The sequence below is a fragment of the Hydra vulgaris genome, chromosome 04 (genome assembly GCF_038396675.1).
Source record: "Hydra vulgaris chromosome 04, alternate assembly HydraT2T_AEP".
Taxonomy (NCBI): Eukaryota; Metazoa; Cnidaria; class Hydrozoa; order Anthoathecata; family Hydridae; genus Hydra; species Hydra vulgaris.
Genome location: NC_088923.1, coordinates 32671254 through 32693015, shown reverse-complemented (window position 1 = coordinate 32693015; position 21762 = coordinate 32671254). Strand labels below are relative to the sequence as shown.

General features: G+C 27.6%; 2 protein-coding genes across 4 annotated transcripts in view; one reads left to right on the top strand and one right to left on the bottom strand.

Moving 5' to 3' along the window:
* The window catches only part of LOC100199358 (uncharacterized), a 34577-nt gene extending 13155 nt beyond the window's left edge, over positions 1–21422 (top strand). Inside the window, exons 7-11 of one of the 3 annotated variants that reach the window (XM_065796102.1) lie at positions 8044–8124; positions 12390–12528; positions 14587–14669; positions 16486–16582; positions 21239–21422. In XM_065796102.1, the coding sequence (XP_065652174.1) occupies positions 8044–8124; positions 12390–12528; positions 14587–14669; positions 16486–16582; positions 21239–21406 (568 nt within the window). In that variant the 3' untranslated portion in view covers positions 21407–21422. The remainder of the gene's footprint in view (positions 1–8043; positions 8125–12389; positions 12529–14586; positions 14670–16485; positions 16583–21238) is intronic. The other 2 variants (XM_065796104.1, XM_065796103.1) reach the window with 2 other exon arrangements.
* On the bottom strand, positions 178–919 carry LOC136078921 (uncharacterized). The gene is made up of 3 exons (XM_065794730.1): positions 874–919; positions 405–753; positions 178–232 (listed from the first exon to the last, which is right to left on the bottom strand). The coding sequence occupies exons 1-3, from the start codon at positions 917–919 to the stop codon at positions 178–180; spliced, it is 450 nt and encodes a 149-aa protein (XP_065650802.1).
* Positions 21423–21762: the final 340 nt, after the last annotated feature.

Genomic DNA, 21762 nt, shown 5'->3' with positions numbered 1-21762 from the left:
TTTTTAAGAAGTAAGTTTTTTAACAGTTTTAAAGTAATTATGACACTTGTTTTACCTTTTCTTAGTTGGCGTCAAGTTTTCATCACTTTCATCAAGTGGTGGGGGAGCTGATTTACATCTTTCTTTCTCCTCTAGGTACTTCATTCTCATTTGTTCTTGTCTTTTATACCTTTCTAGTCATTTCTCAATGATGGTAGCTAGCTCTTTATCTGGCTTAGAAATAAACCACTTCCTAAAACAAAAATGTATAACATTAGAATGCAATAACTTACTCTGATGGACAGACAGATGGATAGCTGAAAGACAGACAGACTGAAAGCCCTACATAAAGTAGCTGCGCTACTAACAATTTGATTAATATAGAGAAATTTACAAAAAGGCTACAATATAATTGATACTCTTACCTGTCTGTTTGCTGGTCTAGATAGAAATTTAGGTCTTCTTCAATAGCAGCTTGTGTTCTTGGTGTTATTTTGTCACTTCTCATCAGTTGCTCTAAGTTATCTTTGCCTATGTCAAACAACTGTTCCATTGTTGAAATGAATTCATTCTTAATATTTTCTCTAGTATCTTTGGTATCTTTCAGGGTAACACGTTTTTTCAAAAGTTGATACTTCTTGTGTAGAGCTTGAAGTTTGTCAAGAATTGAATATTCTGAAATGATGTATGCTTGAAATCCTGCTTTGGTCCAAATGTTGACTATTTGTCTAATCAAGCAGTCTGATTGCGTCTCAAGGTCACAAAAATCTCTACCTAATTTAGATTTTTAAAAAATATTTTATTTATTTAACATTTATTGCACCTGAAAAAATAATTATTTAGTCCTCTTTAATCTAGGAATAAAAATGTTTATGTTTTACAGTTATGTCTTACTTTTGCACACCAAGTTCCTTGTTCCTTTTTGCTTCTTACAGGCCATGTTAATAAAAAATTATTAACAGTTTATAATAGATATGTCATGTAGTGATTGTAATCTTAAACTAAACACAAAATGGTGCAATCTTGTTATTTTGCCATCCTTCATGTAATTTCATCATACTTTGCGTATTTTCGTAAAATCTTGATTTCATCTTCTGGCACCTAGAATTGAGATAGAACAATGAAAATTCATATTTTTGCTTATTTTTATGTATAGAATAGGTTTTTAAAGCGTGACCAAAAATTTTTTTTTTTGGCATTCCTAATGTATATTCATGCGCAAGTAGCAAAAGGTAACATAAGGGCGTTTTGGATTATTTTGGGGTTTTCATTTTTAAGGAAAAAAAGTTTAATATTTCCAGAAAAAAGAACAAATTCCTCTCATATATCATGATATTCCATCATTTTTTGATAGTTACATATTTTACTACTACTGAAAATTTTTTTTTTGGCAATCCAATATATTCACAGGAATCTATTAAAAGTTATGGTGAACTTTTTTTTGTTTAAAAATTTTTAATGTTAAATTGCCACCTTTAATAAACTTATAAAAGTTGGCAGTAGTAAGCCATTCTATGAATACAGTTTTTTTTTGTTTCATTTTTAAATTTTTTGAAAATTTTTTGAAAACTTTTTAAGGATACTTCAAATATAAAGTAAGGAAGCTTTATTTTTGTCAGATATGAGCGTTGATAAGCAACCTGCTATAATTATTGACTTTTTTTTTTCACAAAACAAATTAAAAACTAAATTTTTTTCCTAAAAAGAACGAGGTACTCTTACAAAAACAGACTATCCATTTTGAAAATCCTAGACTATTTCATGGGTCCATGGAGTATACCAATGTTTAATATATGTATGAAATATGTAATTAAATTTTATTTATATATTGGTAATAATAACCAACGTAAATGTTTTCCTGCTAAAACGAAATGATAAGAATCTACTTGGTTTTTTTAAAGTTTCATTTACAGAGTAGCGTGTATATGTAAAAAAGATTTATGTCGATATTCTCAGAGAAAAAATCCTTTTTTAGAAAATAACAACAATGATTAATGAATATACATTTTTTAGTCTTAGTGTGTAGACTACTTTTTAAGGGTGCAGTTAAAACGATCAGTGAAATAACACCACTCAGTAAAAGGAGAAGATCAGCATGCAGAAAGTTATTAGACCCCGAGTAACAAAGGAGTTGGGGCTGATAAAAAACAAACAACTTAGACAAAATATTACACCGTTGGTTGGCTCTTCCATAAGAGTTTTAAGGAGTTTTTTCAGATTTTAAATTTTTGGGGTTTGTTAACTTCTTTGCTCCTGATTATGATGCTAAAGCCCATTGTTATTGTTTTGTGCTCTTTTCTGACGTTTACTACATCGTATTTTAAGTTGCTTTAAATCCTATACGCGTCTCTAGAATCTTTTATACTAAGTTTGTATTTTTAATAAATCCTTATGTTCTTTAAAAATCTTTTATGGTGGATATAACATTTTCATTTATTTTTTGTGCATTATACGGTTTGCATATGCTTGCAAACCATATAACGTGCAAAAGGGGTGCTTTTAAAACTATTTCAAACTTTTTTGTTTAACAAAAAACAAACTAATAAGATATTAATATCACATATTCAATTTAAACTTTATGTTTCATTAAATTGTCAAACAATATATGATTTGAATTTTTATAAGTAAAAATGCAATTTCTAGAAAACCGTCTAGGCTTGTATCATAACTCTGACAACGTGTTAGACAAAGAAAATGTTTCCTTATCATAAATTCTTTTTAAGCAATATGTGGTTGCTGTAAATAGTTTACTGAAGATAAAAAAATTTCCTTAGATTAAAACCAACAGAATCCTTTCATATCCAAAACTTTAATTCAAATCTATCTATAAAAAATTCAAATCTATGGAAAAAAAAGAAGCATAGTTTAACTAATAATCAATGTATTGATGACTATCCAGAAACATAAATATACATTATAAAATGTAAAATTTCAAACAAAATGTGAAATAAAACCAGCGAAAATAACATCTTTTTAACTTAATAAGTAAGATAAACCAAAAAATGTACTATTAATATTCACGAATAAAAAAAAACAGCTATACAAAAAAATCTATTCGTAATCTAATTCACAAATTGAAACTTCAAAATACAATAAGATGCCAACTCATGGCATACTTATTATAAAGTTATTATCTTAATTATGGCATATTTATTATAAAGTTATTATAGCTTTAGGATTAAAAAAACTCTGACACAAGGCTACTAAAAATTTTCACAAAATTTGTATGTTCAAAACTCGCGAACAAATTCGAATATTCCTGCAGTTTGAAGTTAAATATATTCACTAGACATTTTGGCAATTAAAATTATATAAATAAAAAAGATGGAATTAAAGAAAACAAAAAACGAAAGCTTATTGGAAACTTCTATTTAGATAACATAGACAAAGGGAAAACATTTACATTGCATTGTTTTATGCAAATGAAAGTTGCAAGGTGAACAACTTATAATATTATTAAAAGAGTTGACGACAATATTGACCTTAAAAGAAAGTCAGGAAGCGATAGAAAACCATACAAAATTGACATGAGAAAAATTACTTCACTCGTTAACAAGTCTGAAAATAAAGTTGGAATCTCTCAGAGAAAACTTGCATTAAAATATGGAATTCATAGAAGTTATGTTTATAAAATTTTTATCATGCATGGACTTGAGTATTTCAAAAAAAAGAAAGCACCAGAAAGCTCTGAAATTCAAATAATTAAACAAAAACAACGACTGTTAAAACTTTCGAAAACTTTTTTCCGACCGTCAAATGAGTTTGAAATTATCATGGACGAGTCCTATTTTACATTGAGCAGCCAAAACACAGCAGTAAATGATGGCTTTTATAGTCAAGATAAAGACAAAACTGAAAATAATATTAAATATAAGTTTAAATCAAAATTTCAAACGAAAGTTTTGATTGAGTTTGAAATCAACTGATTGCAATCCATAAAACATAAAACTTTTTATGTAAGTGTCCAGGACACACACATGCAACAGTGCTAATGAAAGGAATTTAATATAAGCACATAGTTTACCCTTAACTTAACAGAGCATGTTTAGAGTAAAAAATGTGGTAGTAGTTCCTAGACATGCTATGCTATCTATTTATAGTAACAAAGGGTAACTACACACAACACATGCCCTGTTTGGACCAGGATTGTCCAAGCTTTATATAATTTGTCCTAGTGTCTCAACAGCTTTTATTTTATGTATATTTAAAAGGAACACATATGTACAGGGAACAGTACCAATTAAATTTGCAATTTAAAATTAAAAAAAAAAAATGATGAAGATGATCATGATGATGACAAAGATGATAATGATGATGATCATGAAGACAATGGTGATGGTAATGATGATGACAATGATGATGATCATTATGATGACAATGATTATCATGATCATCATGATAATGATCATGATGGTTTAATTAATTTAACTAAAGGTTCATTGCTCACAAAAAAAATATCTTTATATGAAAATTTGTTTAACTGTTTATTAGTACTGATATAAACCAAATAACAAAATTTTTTATAAAGTGATATTCATCATTAACTGTAGACTATGCACATTTACAAGTCTACAAATTTTTAAAGTCAGCTCAATGTTGCAATAGAAATTCTTCTAGTTTCTAAATTAAATTAATTTTTGCAATAAAATGATAATAGTAATGAATTTTTTTTTTCAATTCTGCATTGTTCTTTTGTTGTTGTACAGTAGTTGCTAAAAGGCTGTAAATTGCATGAGGTAGGCTCAGGCTTAGCAGCTAATGCAGATTCAAAAAAAAAATGAGTGGATTTATCATTAGAAGAGCCAGCCCAAATATGTCAACAGCATACGATACAATGACAAGTAAGAGATTTATCAACCTTAGCAGGTGCTAACTTTGAAATGGATTCATATATATGTATGGCATATATATGGCTTCCATGAGAGGTCAGTAATGAATACATATATAATATAGTAAGAGTGTTGCTATTCATCAATATAGGAGTAGTCAACTGCAAAAACTATTTGAAGTTTTGAAAAACAACGAGTTTTGTTTGGTTTTAAATTCACCAATTGCTGCAGGGCTATTCCACATCAAATCACCCAGTCCATTGAACCATGTGCCTTCCTTTTGTGTTATATTTTGACACATTATTCCTAATTATAAAAAAATATTGCATGCAAAATTTCAGCTAAAAAAGTTTAGCGGTTGACAAGATATTGCAATTTTAATACTGACCTGGTTTCCCAAAATGACCCGGTTTTCATAACACTCTGAAAAAACATTTTCCTTAAAATAATAAGAAATAAAAATGGCAAAAACATGAAAATGAACATATATAATGTTTTTTTGATGCTGAATTCAATAAATGTACTTAAAAACTTGTACTTCCTCTATTTCAGCATTTTCAAACACATAGTTTCTACCAGAACTAGAGCAAGCTTGTGGAACAGATAGTTTTTTCAATATGTTGGTGTTTGGAATAAAACAGTAGTCGTCTCTTTCAGGCCAGTTAAAACAGATTGATGGACCATTTGGATGAAGGAACTTAACTTTAGCATCAACTTCTTCTAAGTTGGTTTTAGTTACAATGCCGATCCACCACTTATCATCACAGACTACAGCGACATAACAACCTAAAGTGACAGTATCAAGTTGAGATATGTCTTGTTTCTTTTTAAGATTGTGGATTATTGTATAATTAGTGTCTGTACTACACCTCTTTGCCCCAACCTTGTTATCTCCAAGATGTATAAATTGATGAAAGCTACGAGTACCAGGTAGAGTTGTTACACCAGTTTACCTTTCTTTTTGCTCTTCACGTTGCAATTGTAAGTCCAATTCCTTTATGTAAATGAAGTTAACAACTTTGATTTTATCAATACAAAATTCATACATAGCTTCTGATGTGAGAATTTGGTTTCTGTACGGTCGTTTTAAACTTTCTTGTGCTGTTAATCTTTTTACAGTACCACCAATCACAATCGCATGGTGACTTTCCGTGGGACGTGGCAAAAAAGTTCCATTCAATTTTAAGGCAAAATTCGCACTTTAGTTGACATAGATTGTAAAAGCTTTTACAATTTTTGTACTGTCCTGCGCAACCATCAGTGAATAAATATAATTTGGACAGATTGGAAAATTTTATTTTTAATATTGGTATGATTAGTTGGAATATTTTGTACACATAAGTTACATCATGTATAATGTTATCTGATATAAAACAGTAAGAAATATGTTTCAGTTCACCTTTATCATCTTTATAGTATATGACTAATGGATGTAAAGAACATTGTTGGGTGTTCCAATGATAGCTCTGTATTTCATCTTGGACAACAAAAGCATAATTTTCAGCAAAGTTGCCAATAATGATAATGTTTGATTGATCCATATATTGTTTCAGTTGGTTAAGGTACTGTGATTGAGAGTGAGCAATAAAAGAATGAGCTTGTAGCTTTTCAAAACAAGATGTTAATAGTTCAACAAATGTTGGAACATCAGCTGTTAAACTTAATAGTGTTGCACGGTCAGTAGTTTGCCATTGCTTGTAGTGTCTCAAAATCATCTTCGTATTCTCCAAAAATCTCATACAAATATTTGGTGAGGGGTTCTTTACCAGGACAATCATCACACTGTGCAAGCATGCATTCTTTGTTTTCTACTGAGCAAACGGTTTTTGAAAGTAAGTCCTTATACTTTAATCCAATATTTAAAGCATCTACTAGCAATATGGCATTTTGGTGATAAGAACAAACACAAAATGTGTACCACTTGCACCTGGCAAAATGCACCACTTTGGTCTAAGTGAAGCAAATTTGCTGTTTTTTAACTGAACTTTTTTATAAACTAGTTATTATAAACTTTTACAAAAGTTGTCAAAATTTTAAAAACAAATGCACATCCATATCACACTAATTCAGTTTTTATATAAAACAAAACAGGATATTTTTTTCAGTTGTTAAGTTCAAATAACTAAGTTATCATATAATTAAGACTTCCTTAAATATAACAAAATTGTTTTTTTTTTTTAAGGAGTCTTTTAACTAAATATTATATTTTACAGAATTCTATTTGAAAGTTTTTTAAAATAGCTTATTGAAAATTTGATACATCTTTGAAATTAAAGTTCCGTATGTTTCAGTCGTTTTTCCAGTTAGATTTTTTGTGCCTAGTAAGATTATAAACAGCTATAAATATTAACAGCAAAAAAAAAATTCTATAAAACAACTTTAGGCCCCAAAGTTGTTTTATAGAAACTAGTTGTTTTATTAATTTTTAAGCATGTTCCTTTTATATTTTAGCATTTTAAGTACATTTATTGAAACTCTTAACTCAATTTATTTTTATCTATTTCAATTTATTGAAAAAATTAACTCCAGATATGTGGCAAAGACATGGAGAATATCAGTATTCAATATACAAAACAAATTTATGAATACTAAGATCATTGAAATTGTTTACTTTTTAAATACAATCATTTACTTTTTAAATATTTGTATATTTGGCTTTATATTTATTATGCTTTTATTTAATATACTTAATACAAGTTTAATTATCAGTAAACATAATTATGACTATTACATTATGAATATTAATCAACTGCTATATTCCAAATCAAATTATTTAAAATTTTTTTTGCTTTAACAAGAATCTTAAAAAAGTATTAGTTTAATAGCAAATGCCACTGTGCTACTATTATATTATATGCTACTATTTAGGGACAATATTCGTCTTCATATTATAAACTAGTCTTAACATGAGGCTACTTCATAACAAAAGAGCACTTGGCATAACATGAGAACTGTGTTAAGTAGTGATAATCAAGGGCATTTCATTCATAACATAAAGCCACACCTGGGTTCCTACTACTATTATAACTGCTGCTGCTGCTGCTACTACTACTACTACTACTACTACTACTACTACTACTACTGCTAATTACTCTGTCTCAGATGTCTTGTACTTATAATATGTTAACTCAGTTTGGGGATGCTATTGCATCGCCAAACTAAGTTAGCACATTATAAGAAAACAATAATTATGAAGTTATTTTTGTTTGTTTTTTTTCTATTAAATTTATTAAAGTTCAGTTGCCTATGGAGTTTTTATCAATCCGATATTTGAAGAATTGTTTCTTGGAGAAGATAACCCATGGAATAAATATTGGTAAATGTGTAATGTGTTTTATATTTATCTATGGTTTTAAATTGCAAGATTTTTTAAATTAAGAAAGTCTCATATATATATATATATATATATATATATATATATATATATATATATATATATATATATATATATACACAGTATACACTGTGTATATATATATATATATATATATATATATATATATATATATATATATATATATATATATATATATACAGTGTTAGCCAGGAATATATTTTTTACATATAAAACTCTATAAATATATATAAAATATGGTGTTTAGTTGTGAAAGTATAATTATGTATAATTGTGTATAATTGTAAATGTTTAAAATAATTTTCACAATTATAAATCCTATACCGTTTTTAACAGATATATTTTTTACAAAAGTTATAACTGATGATGGTTGCATGTTGTTGAAACATGTTTTAAAATAATAAAATATTTTTAAATAAAATTTTTAAAATTGTCTTAATTTCAAAAGTACACATTTTGCGCTGAGAAAAAGTTATATATATATATATATATATATATATATATATATATATATATATATATATATATATATATATATATATATATATAAAGTATAAACCACCTTTTTAAAAATCTCTTTATGTAATAATGATTAGGTGGGATGGTATTTTTAATTTACCGAATACCATCATGTTTCTTTTTTTCTCCACTTCAAGCACTGTATATATAGGCAATTCCATTTTTAACTTATGTTACACACGCAACAACTTTATCAAATATTTGCCTATTTAAACTGTAAACTAAACTTTTAGCTATTTTGTATGAAAGCTGTTAGTCTAAAGAAAAAAATAAGCTAGTTTTGAGTTTGGCCAAAATAGGGCGAACTTATTACTGAAAATGCCACTTAAGTTACACAGAAAACAAGGTAAAAAAATTGCTTCAACTTTTAGGTCAGATTTCTACAAATCAGTAAAGCTGTTTGCATTAGAAACTTTCACAAGATGTTAAGAATTCTATTTCAATTTAAAAGATATATAAAATTTTATCAGAGGTGACCAGCTAAGGAAAATAAACTTGTTTTTTAGAGACTATATGTTTAACTTATGTTTCATCACTTAAGTTACTGAGCGATTTTTATCGTAGATTTTTTATATCTATTATTCAGAGTTAGAGTTACGTAACAAAAGAATTGAAAAAGTATTGAACTCATTCATTAAAAATAATTAACTAAGGAAATTTTAAAAAACTGGTGGCACTCTTCCTGAGTGATTTTTCATAACATTTATGAAAGTTATCTAATGGAAAATAGTTTTTACGCAAGACCAAGAGCAACTTTTAAAAATTATTTATATATTACAACTTATCAATACTTATTTAAGTTGTTTAAATAAGAAAATCTATGGTTTGTCGAAGTTTTTACTTATACTCCTTACGTTTATGCGTATTGTCTAATTTTCATTAAGTTGAATTTTTAAATTACTGCAAAGTATTTACATTTAAATTTTTTAAAATATTTTTGACGAAAAAATTGCTATCACAAGAGGGAAGGGATTAAGAATTGATAAATATAGGGTGACGTGCTTTATAGATGATCCATAATTGAATTTACAAACAATTTATTTTACTAAAACAAAAATTAAAAAGATTCTAACTGATTTTTTTTATATTAGGAGAATAGCAAATCTTTTTATTTTTTTTAATGTCTAAATACAAATATTTATATAATTCTTATTTTTATTAATTTATGTGTTTTTATATGTCAACTAAAATAAGAATACATAAACAAATAAAAAAGCAATAGTATAAATAATTTTAATTAACATTAAAAAAATTCTTTCTTCTAAAATCTCATAATACAGTTAGAATCTTGTCATACCAATTACTTACTTAATGACGTAATTCATTTTGTAAACAAAAACTTAACGAAAAAGCGCCAGAACTTTAGTAAATGCATGTAGTTTTAACACAAATTACAAATTACGTTACACAAATTTAAAATAAAAATTTGCTTTAACTATGCGTTGTTGTTCAAAGCTTTAAATGTAAAAACGTAACATTTAATATTCTTTCGCATATATTATTAAAAAATATAATTTTTTTAACTAAATTTTTGAAAAAATAAAACTATATTATGTTTTTGTTAACTTATGTTAGATGAAAATTGCAATAATTCTTTCATTATTTTCTTAGAATATATATATTTTATAAAGTATTAAACTTGACCAACAACAATTTGTACACGTTAGCTCCATTTTCATGCTAAATTAATTTCAATTATGCAAATAAATTCATGGTTAAACTAACATTTTACAATGATACCTTTTTTATAATGCGACAATGAGAAAAACCGTAACTTTCAGAGGCATAAAAATGACTTAAATTAATTTTAGTATTAAAGTTATATTTTAAATAAACTTTCATGCGTCTACATCAATATTCATTTGCTAAAAGTTGGCGATAATCTGTTGATTATAAATAAATTAAAACTTAAAAAACAAGACCAGAATTTTTTTTTGAATAAAAGGATAGCCTTATGTATACGCTCTCCGTGTATGTTCTATGTGTGTATTTATGTAAATTCCTTGCATATATTACTTATTTAAGTTAGTCAATATATGTACATGCCGTTGCGCGAATCCCTAAATAAATCAGTCAATAAAATAAAAATTTAGAAAAATAAGATTGAAAAATAAAAGCAGTAAAGCAAACACATTCTGCATTTAAAAGATTCAATTAAGTTTGCATTTTTGCATTAATTTAAAAAATGTTTCAATCAAACGAAAAAGCAATTCATGACAAAATCATTTCTTTTTTTTTAGTAACAAAATAATCTATTGAGATGAAACTATTGTACTTGTCAGCGTATGCAAATATTTATTTTATATAAACTTCAAATTATGTATTGTTAAAACATATATCGAGTTTTACAGTTTTACCTAAAAATTGCATACGGCATCATTTTATTTTTAATTTATGGCATTTATTTGCCATTTTATAAAGCCTTTTGTTTATTAAATAGTGTTAAAACATTTTTTGAACAATACATCTTTTTTAATTTTTTTATTTTTTCAAAATACAAAATAAAATATTTCTACAAGTTCTATAGATATTATATACATAATATATATAAGGATATTGTATACTATAATAAACAAAAGGGAGAGAATTTTTAAAAAAGCTTAAAACTTCTATAAACGCACTGGTAGAAGTTTGTTGACCGTCCTGCTACTCCAGAAGATACCGTTGTGGAGCTAAAAAAATCTTTAAAATTTTAATAATTAAAATTTTAAAGATTTTTTTGCTATATTTATTTTTTTGCTATAAATATATACGTCAAGATTGCAAAAATATTTAATAAATTTCTTATATGATCTATGTGTGTAGAAAAGGTGCATATTTTTTCTCTTAATGCAATTTTTTTTTATGAATTGTTTTACTAACATTAAAAAGGAAAAATGTTTTATACCATTTGTGGAATACTTAAGGTCTATATATGTGTATAAGGATCCATACATGCATATACGCTCATTGTGTAATTTTTCTGCCTCTACTGCTGAATAATTCAATCCATAAATATACACTTTGCTGAGTGTGAAAAAATAATAGAAAGTAACAAAAAAAAAAAATTTTACAAACTATTTCTTGAAACGAAAAGTTGAATTTTAAGTCAACAGAGACTTCATGACCTCAAAGTTTTACCTCTTTATCACTTGTAATGGATCTAAAGTGTTTTCTTTTTGAAACTAATATATATATATAAGCCATTTTTTTAACTGACTGAAACACACAGACATAATTAAATTACTCAAATTTTTTGTTATAAATTTTATTAGTTTCACTTCCAAAACTTAGTAAAAGCAATTTTCATATTTCTCAAAACCGTAATGCCATTTTTTTATTTTATGTGAGATTATGAAAGAGTTGAAACAATATTTACAATTGGATACCCTTTCTGGCATTTATTTTTTGCAGATTTGGACTAAGTATTTCAATTGTGAAATTAATACTAGGAGGATTACCATCCAAGGTTTACATGCTCCTTTAACCCTTAACCATAATTATATTTGGATTTAATATTAACGTTTTTCTTCTCCTAGATAAATTGCCTTACCTGCCGCAAAAATATACTTATTATTTTAAATATATACTCTGTTATTTTATTTTATGTATAACTTTGACTTTTACCTAAATGTAAAAAAAAAATGATAGTAAAATTTTTTATAAACTTCTTGTTCATTTTATTTTTTAATTTATTCAAAGTTTTCTTTCTATTTGTGACTTCGAAGGTTTCATTCACTTCTACCAAGTTTACAGTTGAAGCACTTTAGTGCAGCATTGGGTTTATCAAGAATAGGTTTACAAACTGGTGTTTTAAATCATGCTATGAATTATGATACAGTTAACATTGACGTAATTAAGAGACAGGTATTTGTATTTTAAAGATATGTACTAGTTAATAATAAATAATAAAAATTAATAATAAAAGCAGATTTTTTCAATCTGGATTTTTATAACCTCTCACAATGGTATCTGACACCAAGCTTCACCTCTGACACCTCACCTCACCTCTGACACCAAGCCTCACCTCTAACACCAAGCCTCACCTCTGACACCAAGCCTCACCTCTGACACCAAGCCTCACCTCTGACACCAAGCCTCACCTCTGACACCAAGCAGAATTTAAAATCAAAAAACATGTAAATCTAGTTTAGCTAAACAACTTTTATCTGAAAATGTACGTTTATTTTTCAATATATACACACACAAAGTTGGTGTAAATATCACCAAAATTCATATATTTGTATTAAATATGCATCTAGAAAACAAAAAATTAAAATCATTAAGTTTGCACCAAAATTACATTAAATAATCAAACATACTGAATATTAATCAATGTTGATTGGTTTAATAAATATAGTTTTGAGAAAGTCTTGTGTTGCTTCATTCTTTGGCTATTCACAAAAATTTTACAAAATGTTAACAAAATGTTTTACAGTTTGGTGGAGACAGATTTTACAGTTTTTTTGAAGAACAAAAAAATCCATTCTAATGGAATGTTTATGGATGGTTTTCAAATTAACAATTTTCTCCAAACTTGTCTCCAAAACTTATAATTGATCAAAAGGTGTTGAGCTGTTAATTAAAGCAAATGGTGCATCGACAAAATATAGATTTAAAAATATGGATTTGCAATTATGTGTTTAATAACTAATTTGCAATAAACCATTTGTTGGATTTATACATAAATCATACCTACACATGCTTACAAAGTAAAGGTGAATGTGTATATAAATATATATATATATATAAATATATATATATATATATATATATATATATATATATATATATATATATATATTAGTTTGTTTTTATGTATGTATACTGTTATCCCTGTATACTAAAGTGTGGAGCATCCTAACTTATTTTGTTTCATATTGCTGACTTTAAATAATTTGGAGTAAGAAAGTCACGAGCAGGATAAAGAGATGCAACCTTAGCAGATGCTAATTTTGCAATGGATTCAAAATATGGTTTCCAAGAAAGATCGAAAGTAAGAGTTAATCCTAGAAGACGAAGGGTAGATGACATCGAGTACATTACTGTTTATAAACAAGAAAGATGTTCATAAACATCAAGAAAGAAGATTATTGTGATAATGAATAGCTGAAAAAATTTTTATTTAAGTTAAAATTCACCAACCACTTAGAGCCCCATGATGCAGCAGTAGATTCTTTTCAAGCTCAAATGTCCCCTCCAAGTGATAATATTTATATATATTACGTATGTATGCATGTATGCTGTTATCCCTGTATACTAAAGTGTGGAGCATCCTAATTTATTTTGTACACTTTAGGTTTCAAGTTGCTGACTGTTAACTAGACAGTTTTTTTATATGATAAAAGAAACAAGTTTAATAGTTACTTGGATCATGTTTTGATTATAATAGTTTGTTATTTAAATTGTTTATTATTTAGATTTAATTTTAATCAGCTGCTTTAAAAAAGTTATCAGTTAATTTAAAAAGATTGTACTAGAAAAATAAAAGTTGTAAAAATAAATACAGTTTTTCCATTGTTAAAAAAAAACAATTTAAAAAACAATTATTGCAATAAAAAACAAATGAAGGTCTTCTGATTGAGTTGAGCAGCACCTGATATTGAGCCTTTGAAATTTTCTCAAAATTGAATAATTTTAAATTGTTTTATTGTGCATTAACCAAAAGCTCAATTCAAACTCACCATAACTGAATTGTGTCTTTCAATGCAACATATTGAGCACTTTTTTTTCCTACTCTTTTGATTGATGTTCTGACTGCAGAGCACTTCATTTCATACAACCTTCTTATAAACTTAAAAATTGGGTTAGTGTGAGGATTGAAGATGAGTAATTTTTTGATAAAAAAAAATGTATAAATAAAATTTAGTTTTACATTTGCTTTGTTTTTTATTTGAATTTCTGCTTTGATATTTGTTTGTTTAGAAATATCTACAATGTAAACCTGGTCATGTCAGCAGCATTGTTGAAGAGCATTTCTACCTAAATGAAAGTCTATCACAGTCAAGGTAAAAATTTTATTCAAGGGTTGTTTTGAATATTGAACTTTTTTACTTTTTTCATTAAATTTGATGTTGTTTTTATCATCTGTTGTGAGATGCAAGATTATTATTATTTACATCAAAAAAGCTTTTTACTTATGAAGTGCACTACATCACTATAGTATAACAAGAAAACTATACCATTGATGAATAACAAGCATAAGGCAAATTATGCGTTCACAAATTGCAATGGGCCAAAGCAATCTTGAAAGTATATTATTTGAATAAGGTTCTATCCTTGGTCCTGTTTTGTTTCTACATTAATGATCTAAAATAGCTCTTTTTGCTGATGACTCAAAGGAGCTGTGGCTCAAAGGAGCTGTGACTCAAAGGAGCTGTGGCTTGACTCAACATTCAGCAAAGTCTCATTATTTTACTGTATTTGTCCCTCTTAAAACTTTTATTTGTCTAGCTTTTTCCCCACACTTTAACTCTTTGGAACTCTCTCCCATCTTCATGGTTTCCTGATTTATACAACCTTCAACTTTTTAAATCTTCTGTCAACCGTTTCCTTGCCCTATAACTCTATTCTTTTTTTCTAGTAACTCCCAACTTAATAGTGGTTGCTTACAGCCTTGTTGGGAGTGAATCAAAATTAAAAAAAAAAAATTTATAAAAAGTTTAAAAAAGACTTTATAAAAAATGTTTTATCACATTTTACAACTATACTGCCACAAAATTTTTCTGGACATGAATAATACCTTTGATAATTTGTCTGTCAGGTCAGGTTGATTGGTCTCTTGACCTGACAGACAAATAACCAAAGGTATTATTCATGTCCAGAAAAATTTTGTGTCAGTATAGTTGTAAAATGTGATGAAACTTTTTTTATAAAGTCTTTTTTAAACTTTTTATAAATTTTTTTTTTTAATTCTGACCATGACATGACCTGACAGGTAATTCATCGAAAAATGCCTTTCTTTAAAGTTTGTCTATTTATATACGCTTTTGAAATTGATTATATGCGCTTTTATTTACCTCCTTTTTTTTTTTTTTAATTTGGCATTTAACAATAAGTATTTTTATCTTGTATTTGTATTGTACCTGGGTTGACATCTCTTTTATACAAATAATATTTAAAACATGTTAGTTATGAGAATCTTGGTGAACTTTAACATTTTTGCTGCAGTAAATTTGTTGTTTTTTCTGCAAAAAATTGTTCATGATCCCTGAAGCATTTTGGCATTACACATAATGACTGGTTGTGCTAAATGGTTCTACCAATAATAAATAATTCTCTTGTGCCTTTTCATAAACATTTTTTAATGAAATGGCCTTAAAGAATTTGATTAATTACTCTTTAATTGGAATTTTGCTAAAAACTATCAATCAAAAGGTATTTAAAAGTTAATTTTGTTACAACATTCTGCTATTTTGTTTTAGGGATTTAGTAATTTTCATATTGGTAAAATCATTTTAAATGAAAACCATATTAATTTACTAAGCTTTTATAAGGTACATTAAAAAATTGAAAATTTTTTAATGTACCTTATAAAAGATAAAATTACATATTATCACTTTAAAAGTTTAGAATTAGCTAGAATCATTTTTTTTTAATTTATCAGCAAATTTATTTTGCTTTAAGTGTAAATAATTTTTATAACTTTTAAAAGTATTTTATCTTTCCACCACTGGATCCACTGGATTCATCTTTCCACCACTGGATCCACAGTGAGATTCTAAGTGTTTGTATATATGCATTACTTTGAGTGTAATTATTTTAAGAGTTTTTATCCAATTAAAAACCATTTAAACCATTTAAAGAATATTTATTATTATTAAGAATGCTTCATAAACTGCGACCTTTTCCTCGTATGGTTCCTGTACAGCTCATTTGGACAAGTAAATATAGCGATTCAATATCAAATGATAAAAATGAGGTAGATTTCCAATAAATAGTTCTTTTTTTTTTTTTTTTTTAATTGTTATTGTATTTTTTTTTTTACAAATGTTAACTAATTACCAGCTTGCTTTAAAACTTTACAAAACCATTAGAATTATTATTAGAAGGAATTTTAACTTTCGCATCTTTTTTTTAAAGAAGTTAAGCATTGATAATCACGATGTGTTTATTGGCATTTTTACGTGTCTTCATTATAACAAAATTTAATTTAAAAAAAATATATAAACAGAAAATAAGATTTATTTTGTGAAGGCTTCTAGAGATTTGTTGGGAAGCCAAAAATAGTCTGCTTTTAAAAGGAAATAATTAAAATAAAAATAGCGAAAATAAAAATAGCAACAAAAAAAATCCTTATTATTTTTATATGCATATTTTCTTCTGCATAAGGCAACATGGTGTTTTGTAAAATTTGCAGATAAATATGTTGGTCCATGAATCTTATAGATAAGTCCTTACGCCATAATAAGAAAAATAACACTAAATATTTATTTTTGATCTGCTTTATTGAACAGTTTTTCTAGTGCATTGTAGTTTGTAGGAAGAGTTAGGTGGCCTTCTTACATATACCCTATGTTCATTTGACCTAATTATTTGCCTAATTGCTTCCAATACTGATACCATTTTTCAATACCGGTATTTCAGTGCTAAATAATTTCAATACCATTATAATACCGGTATTAAACCTTTTTTTTTTAATTTATCATAATATGAATAACATCTCAACTTAATAATAAAAATTGCATTGTTTCAATAATTTATTTTATATCAAAATTACTGAATTTTTAATTTTTTTGCTTTTTTCTCCTTTGTAAAATGAGCACATAAGAAACATAGGGCGTTCAGAGTATTATCCTCAAAAAATAATTCTAATTTTGTGACAATGTTGCCACTTGCTGAAAATCCACGCTCCGATTCAACTCTTGTTGGCTTTGCAGTTTTGAAGTATTTGTAGCAATTTCACAAATATATGCCATGATTTCCTTCTTAATCGAAAACTGTTTATCTCATTACATATAACTTTGATGTTGTTACATTTCTTATTTTTCAATATTGCAAAGTCAAGCTTTTCTTTCAATAACAAGTTTACAGCTTTGTCAGCAGAGTTGCCATCAGAAGAAATGCTGGTGGAAGGGAGAGGATTACACGCTCTCTGATTGAGCTGATCATTCAGTCAAGCAATGGTATTAACAATGGCTGATTTGCTAAGGTGCTCAAAAGATAGCGCTGGATCCTAATTCTCGTAGTGTTGATGGCCCTTGTGCAGATATTGTAGTCACCTGGAAAAAGATGTACATCGCTCATTGAATCATTGCACTAACATAGCTTTCAACTTAACAGCTAAATCAGTTTCTCCAAGATTATCTACTATGAACATTGGTGTTGTATCGGCTGACAACAATGTTACATCATTTTGGCACAATGCTTCCACAGCCAATTTTACTGGCACAAGACATGAAGCAACAGCTGAAGTTGCATCAAACTCCTTATCAGTAACCTCAACTCTGGACTCAAGGTCGAATTGCAAATGCAATTTTTCAACTTTAAAAAACGTTTAAGCATTGTGTACAAGCTACTCCAGCGAGTTTTGGAGTCAAGTATTAGTGGAAGCCCTTTACCAAATTTGTCTGTGTATTTTTGAAGTGTTTGATCATTTTTTGTCGGAGAGCGGCGAAACAATTTTACAACGGTGTGCAACTATTGATTAACTGCTGCAAATCATCAGTCAGTTTAATAGAGTTATTCTTTTTACTCATTACAATTTGAAACCCGCCGGAAAAGTCTTCATTATCATTGGTTTTGTTTGTGTCATCGCCATTAAAGTAAGTGATGTAATGATAATTTTTTAAATCAGTGAAAGAGAAAGGAAAACAAAATTTTTCTTTTAAGTCAAACAATTTTTTCTTTAACTAAATAGTTTTAACTATAATTTTTAATAAAAAATCAGTAAAACAACTTATTATTTTCTCCAATTGAAACTCTTTTGCAAGCGTGATTTTATACTCTCATTACAAGAAGAAACACTTCGTTTATCGCGACTGGAAGTTTTGAATATTTTATTTACTTTCAAGTTGATGAAAGCAATAGCATCAACTATATCACAAGCCCTCTACATGCATTTTTAACAGGAATGCAGAGTCCTAAAAGGACTCCGGCTTTATATCTCTACTTTTTCCAAGTCTGTAGTGTCCAGAAGCTCTAAACATGTTTGTTGACTTATTATGACTTATTATCTGCTATAATAAAAAAATTCATGAGATTTAATGACTTGAAACTTATTGTTTTTAAGCTCGGAGTCCCAGAGTCCTTGCCGCCATTATACCTAAGGACTCCGGACTCAAAAAACAATTGTTCCTCTAACCTAAAAGTCTTAATTTTTTTCCTATTAGTAGTCCATAAACTTATTTATATTTTTAGAGCTCCTGGATACCAAAAACTAGGATAAAGTAATCTTTTTGTGACTTTTAAATCCGTAGTCCTTTTTGAGACTCCGCATCTTTGATTTTCAATATCGGTATTGAGCCAAACTAATACCGGTTTCGGGGTATTTGAAAAAGTCCTGTAATATTGGTATTCCGGTATCGGTACTACCGGTGTTGGAAGCACTAGACCTAATTAAAACAATTTTGCTTTCATCAGACCACAAAATGTTCCACCAATCTTCATGTACCTTTGCAAAAGGTTTTCATGCTACAATGTGCCTTTTTTTCAAACTAAGAACTTTCATTGGACTTCTGGCTAATAAATTGCTTTCTAATTACTGCCTATTATGGGACATATATGTTCCAGTCCACTTAAGACGCTATTAACGACGTTTCTTAACTTCAAGTCTCTTCACTTGGAGTTAAGAAACAAAAAATTTCGATTGTGTCATCTTTGTAATTATTTGGCTATATCTTAAACTAACATTTAGCACCATTTATAGCACTTTAATTGCATAAATACTAATTTTTATAAAGGTAAACTGTTGATGCGCATGTTTTTAATATGAGAAAAAAACTTTATTATTTTATATCAAATTATTACAGACTCTTCAAAAGTTTATGTGCTGTGTTCTTTAACAGTAATATGATCTCTGTTTTAATATGATCACTGTCTCCTCTAGGAGACAGTGATTTATCTGACTATTCAGATGATGAACAGAATTTGATAGACTGCAAGCTGAACAACAGTGTAAAGATGAATCATTCATCGAGCAAGTTGAGGTCGATGTTTCTGAATATAAGTCATCTGATTTCTCAAGTGATATACCTCTAAATAATTTTTCAGATAAAAATAACTATAATGTAGAACGAGATAGAAAGTGAAGCAAGATTGAAAAGAATGAGTTTGTATCAAGCTTCAATCAACCTGAAGGTGCTTTTTTATGTTTTGTTTATTTTTCATCCAGAATAAACTCATTGAGAACATATTCACATTCACTAACCAAATAGCATTTCTTCATAATAATTGGGCACATAATTTCGATTTATTTTACATTTATATTTTAGGACCTGTCAAAATGAATTTTGCTGACTGTTAAAAATCAGCTGATTATTTTTTAAAATATTTTGATGAGGAAATAATGGATTCCATCTTCTAACAAAGTAATTTATATATCAATCAGAAACAAAAAAAAGTTTCTGTCAAAACCTGATGTGTTTTCATTTATGGGGATTAAAATGGTGATGGGATATCACGCATTACTATCATGGAAACATTGGATTTGCTAACAAGATTTGCCTGTATCGTTTATTTCAAATGCATTATTATGGAATAGATTTTTACAGGTACTATCTAATATTCATATCAATGACAATAACGCAGATACCAATACTGATAAACCTTCTAAAATGCTACACCTTGAATAATAAGTTTACTAAATTATATAGTGTATTACGTTCGGTTAGTATTGATTCGGTTCGCATGATTTTTTTCAAAGAGCTTGATAAAGCAACACAATCCTATGAAACCAATAAAAAAAGAGGTTATAAACTTTGGTCCTTAGCAGATATGGGTTTACAAATTCGAGGTGTATCAAGGATAAGATAATTGTAGAATTGATCCTGCTATGCCTTAGTATTTTATTTTAGGAGAAAAAGTAATATATCAAATGACAAAATCATTGCAAGGAAAGTTTTATGAAGTTTTTATTGATAGTTTCTTCACATCAGGTCCACTCAAGTATATATTTTAACTTACTCTCTCGTCAGGTTCTAAAGTGCTGAACGTACAAAAAGAAAGTACCTGTCACAAGGCTTAAGTCCCTACAGCGAGGCGACTTTGATTATTAAACATCCAAAGATGGAGTTGTAGTTTTTAAATGGAAGGATAACAAACCTGTTTAAGTTATTTATGCACAATTAAAAACGAGGGAGGTGTGATATCTGTTCGAAAAAGATTGAAGCCAGGCCATTTTGCAAGTAAAATCTCGAAAATTTGTAAAACGTTCAATTTATGTATAAACGATAAAAGAAACTGCTTTAAAGAGTTTTTAAAATAGTCAAAGTTTAAAAAAAAAGCTTTTTTTTTGTATGTAGATTCCATCTCAAATAAAAAAATATTAACTTTCTTTTTTAAAAAAAAAATCATCGTCACATCTTGGACCACAAAATGTTTAAATATATATTGTCGCTTTTTGTTTTTGTTTTTATAGATATGGTTAAAGTCGTGTGATATATATACGAAAGATGAAACAAATCCAAACGTAAAGTCTTTGAAACTAAAAGGTTCGCTTGAGCAAGTGCTGTTAACTAAGCATCAAACCGTAGTTCAAGTCATTGTTAAAATTTTATCGACTTATAAAAATACAAAAAATATATAATATTGAATCACTGTGACAGCCTCGTATAATAAATGGTTTTCGAAACAGGTTTAAACATATATACATAACATTAAATACATATATACATAACATTATAGACATAAATACTTAATATTAAAAACATATACAACGCATTAAAACCAGTAGCGTAGCGAAGGGCCCGCAGTCGCTGGAGAGCCCAGAGTTATTAGGGGCCCTTGCCAAATTTTTTTTAAAAGTTGTCATTCTTAAAAATGATATGCATGTATATAAATAGAGCAACATAGGCAATTTTTGCTTTTATTATATAGCTAAGAACTACAAACTCGTTTTCAGTCTATTTTTTGCTTTTATTATATAGCTAAGAACTACAAACT

Excerpts from the sequence above, each read along its gene's own strand:
- LOC136078921 (XM_065794730.1), bottom strand. The coding sequence starts at position 919 with ATGGCCTGTAAGAAGCAAAAAGGAACAAGGAACTTGGTGTGCAAAA. Across the intron at positions 754-873 it reads AAGGAACTTGGTGTGCAAAA|GTAGAGATTTTTGTGACCTT; the intron begins GTAAGACATAAC and ends AATCTAAATTAG. Across the intron at positions 233-404 it reads CTAGACCAGCAAACAGACAG|GAAGTGGTTTATTTCTAAGC; the intron begins GTAAGAGTATCA and ends TTTTTGTTTTAG.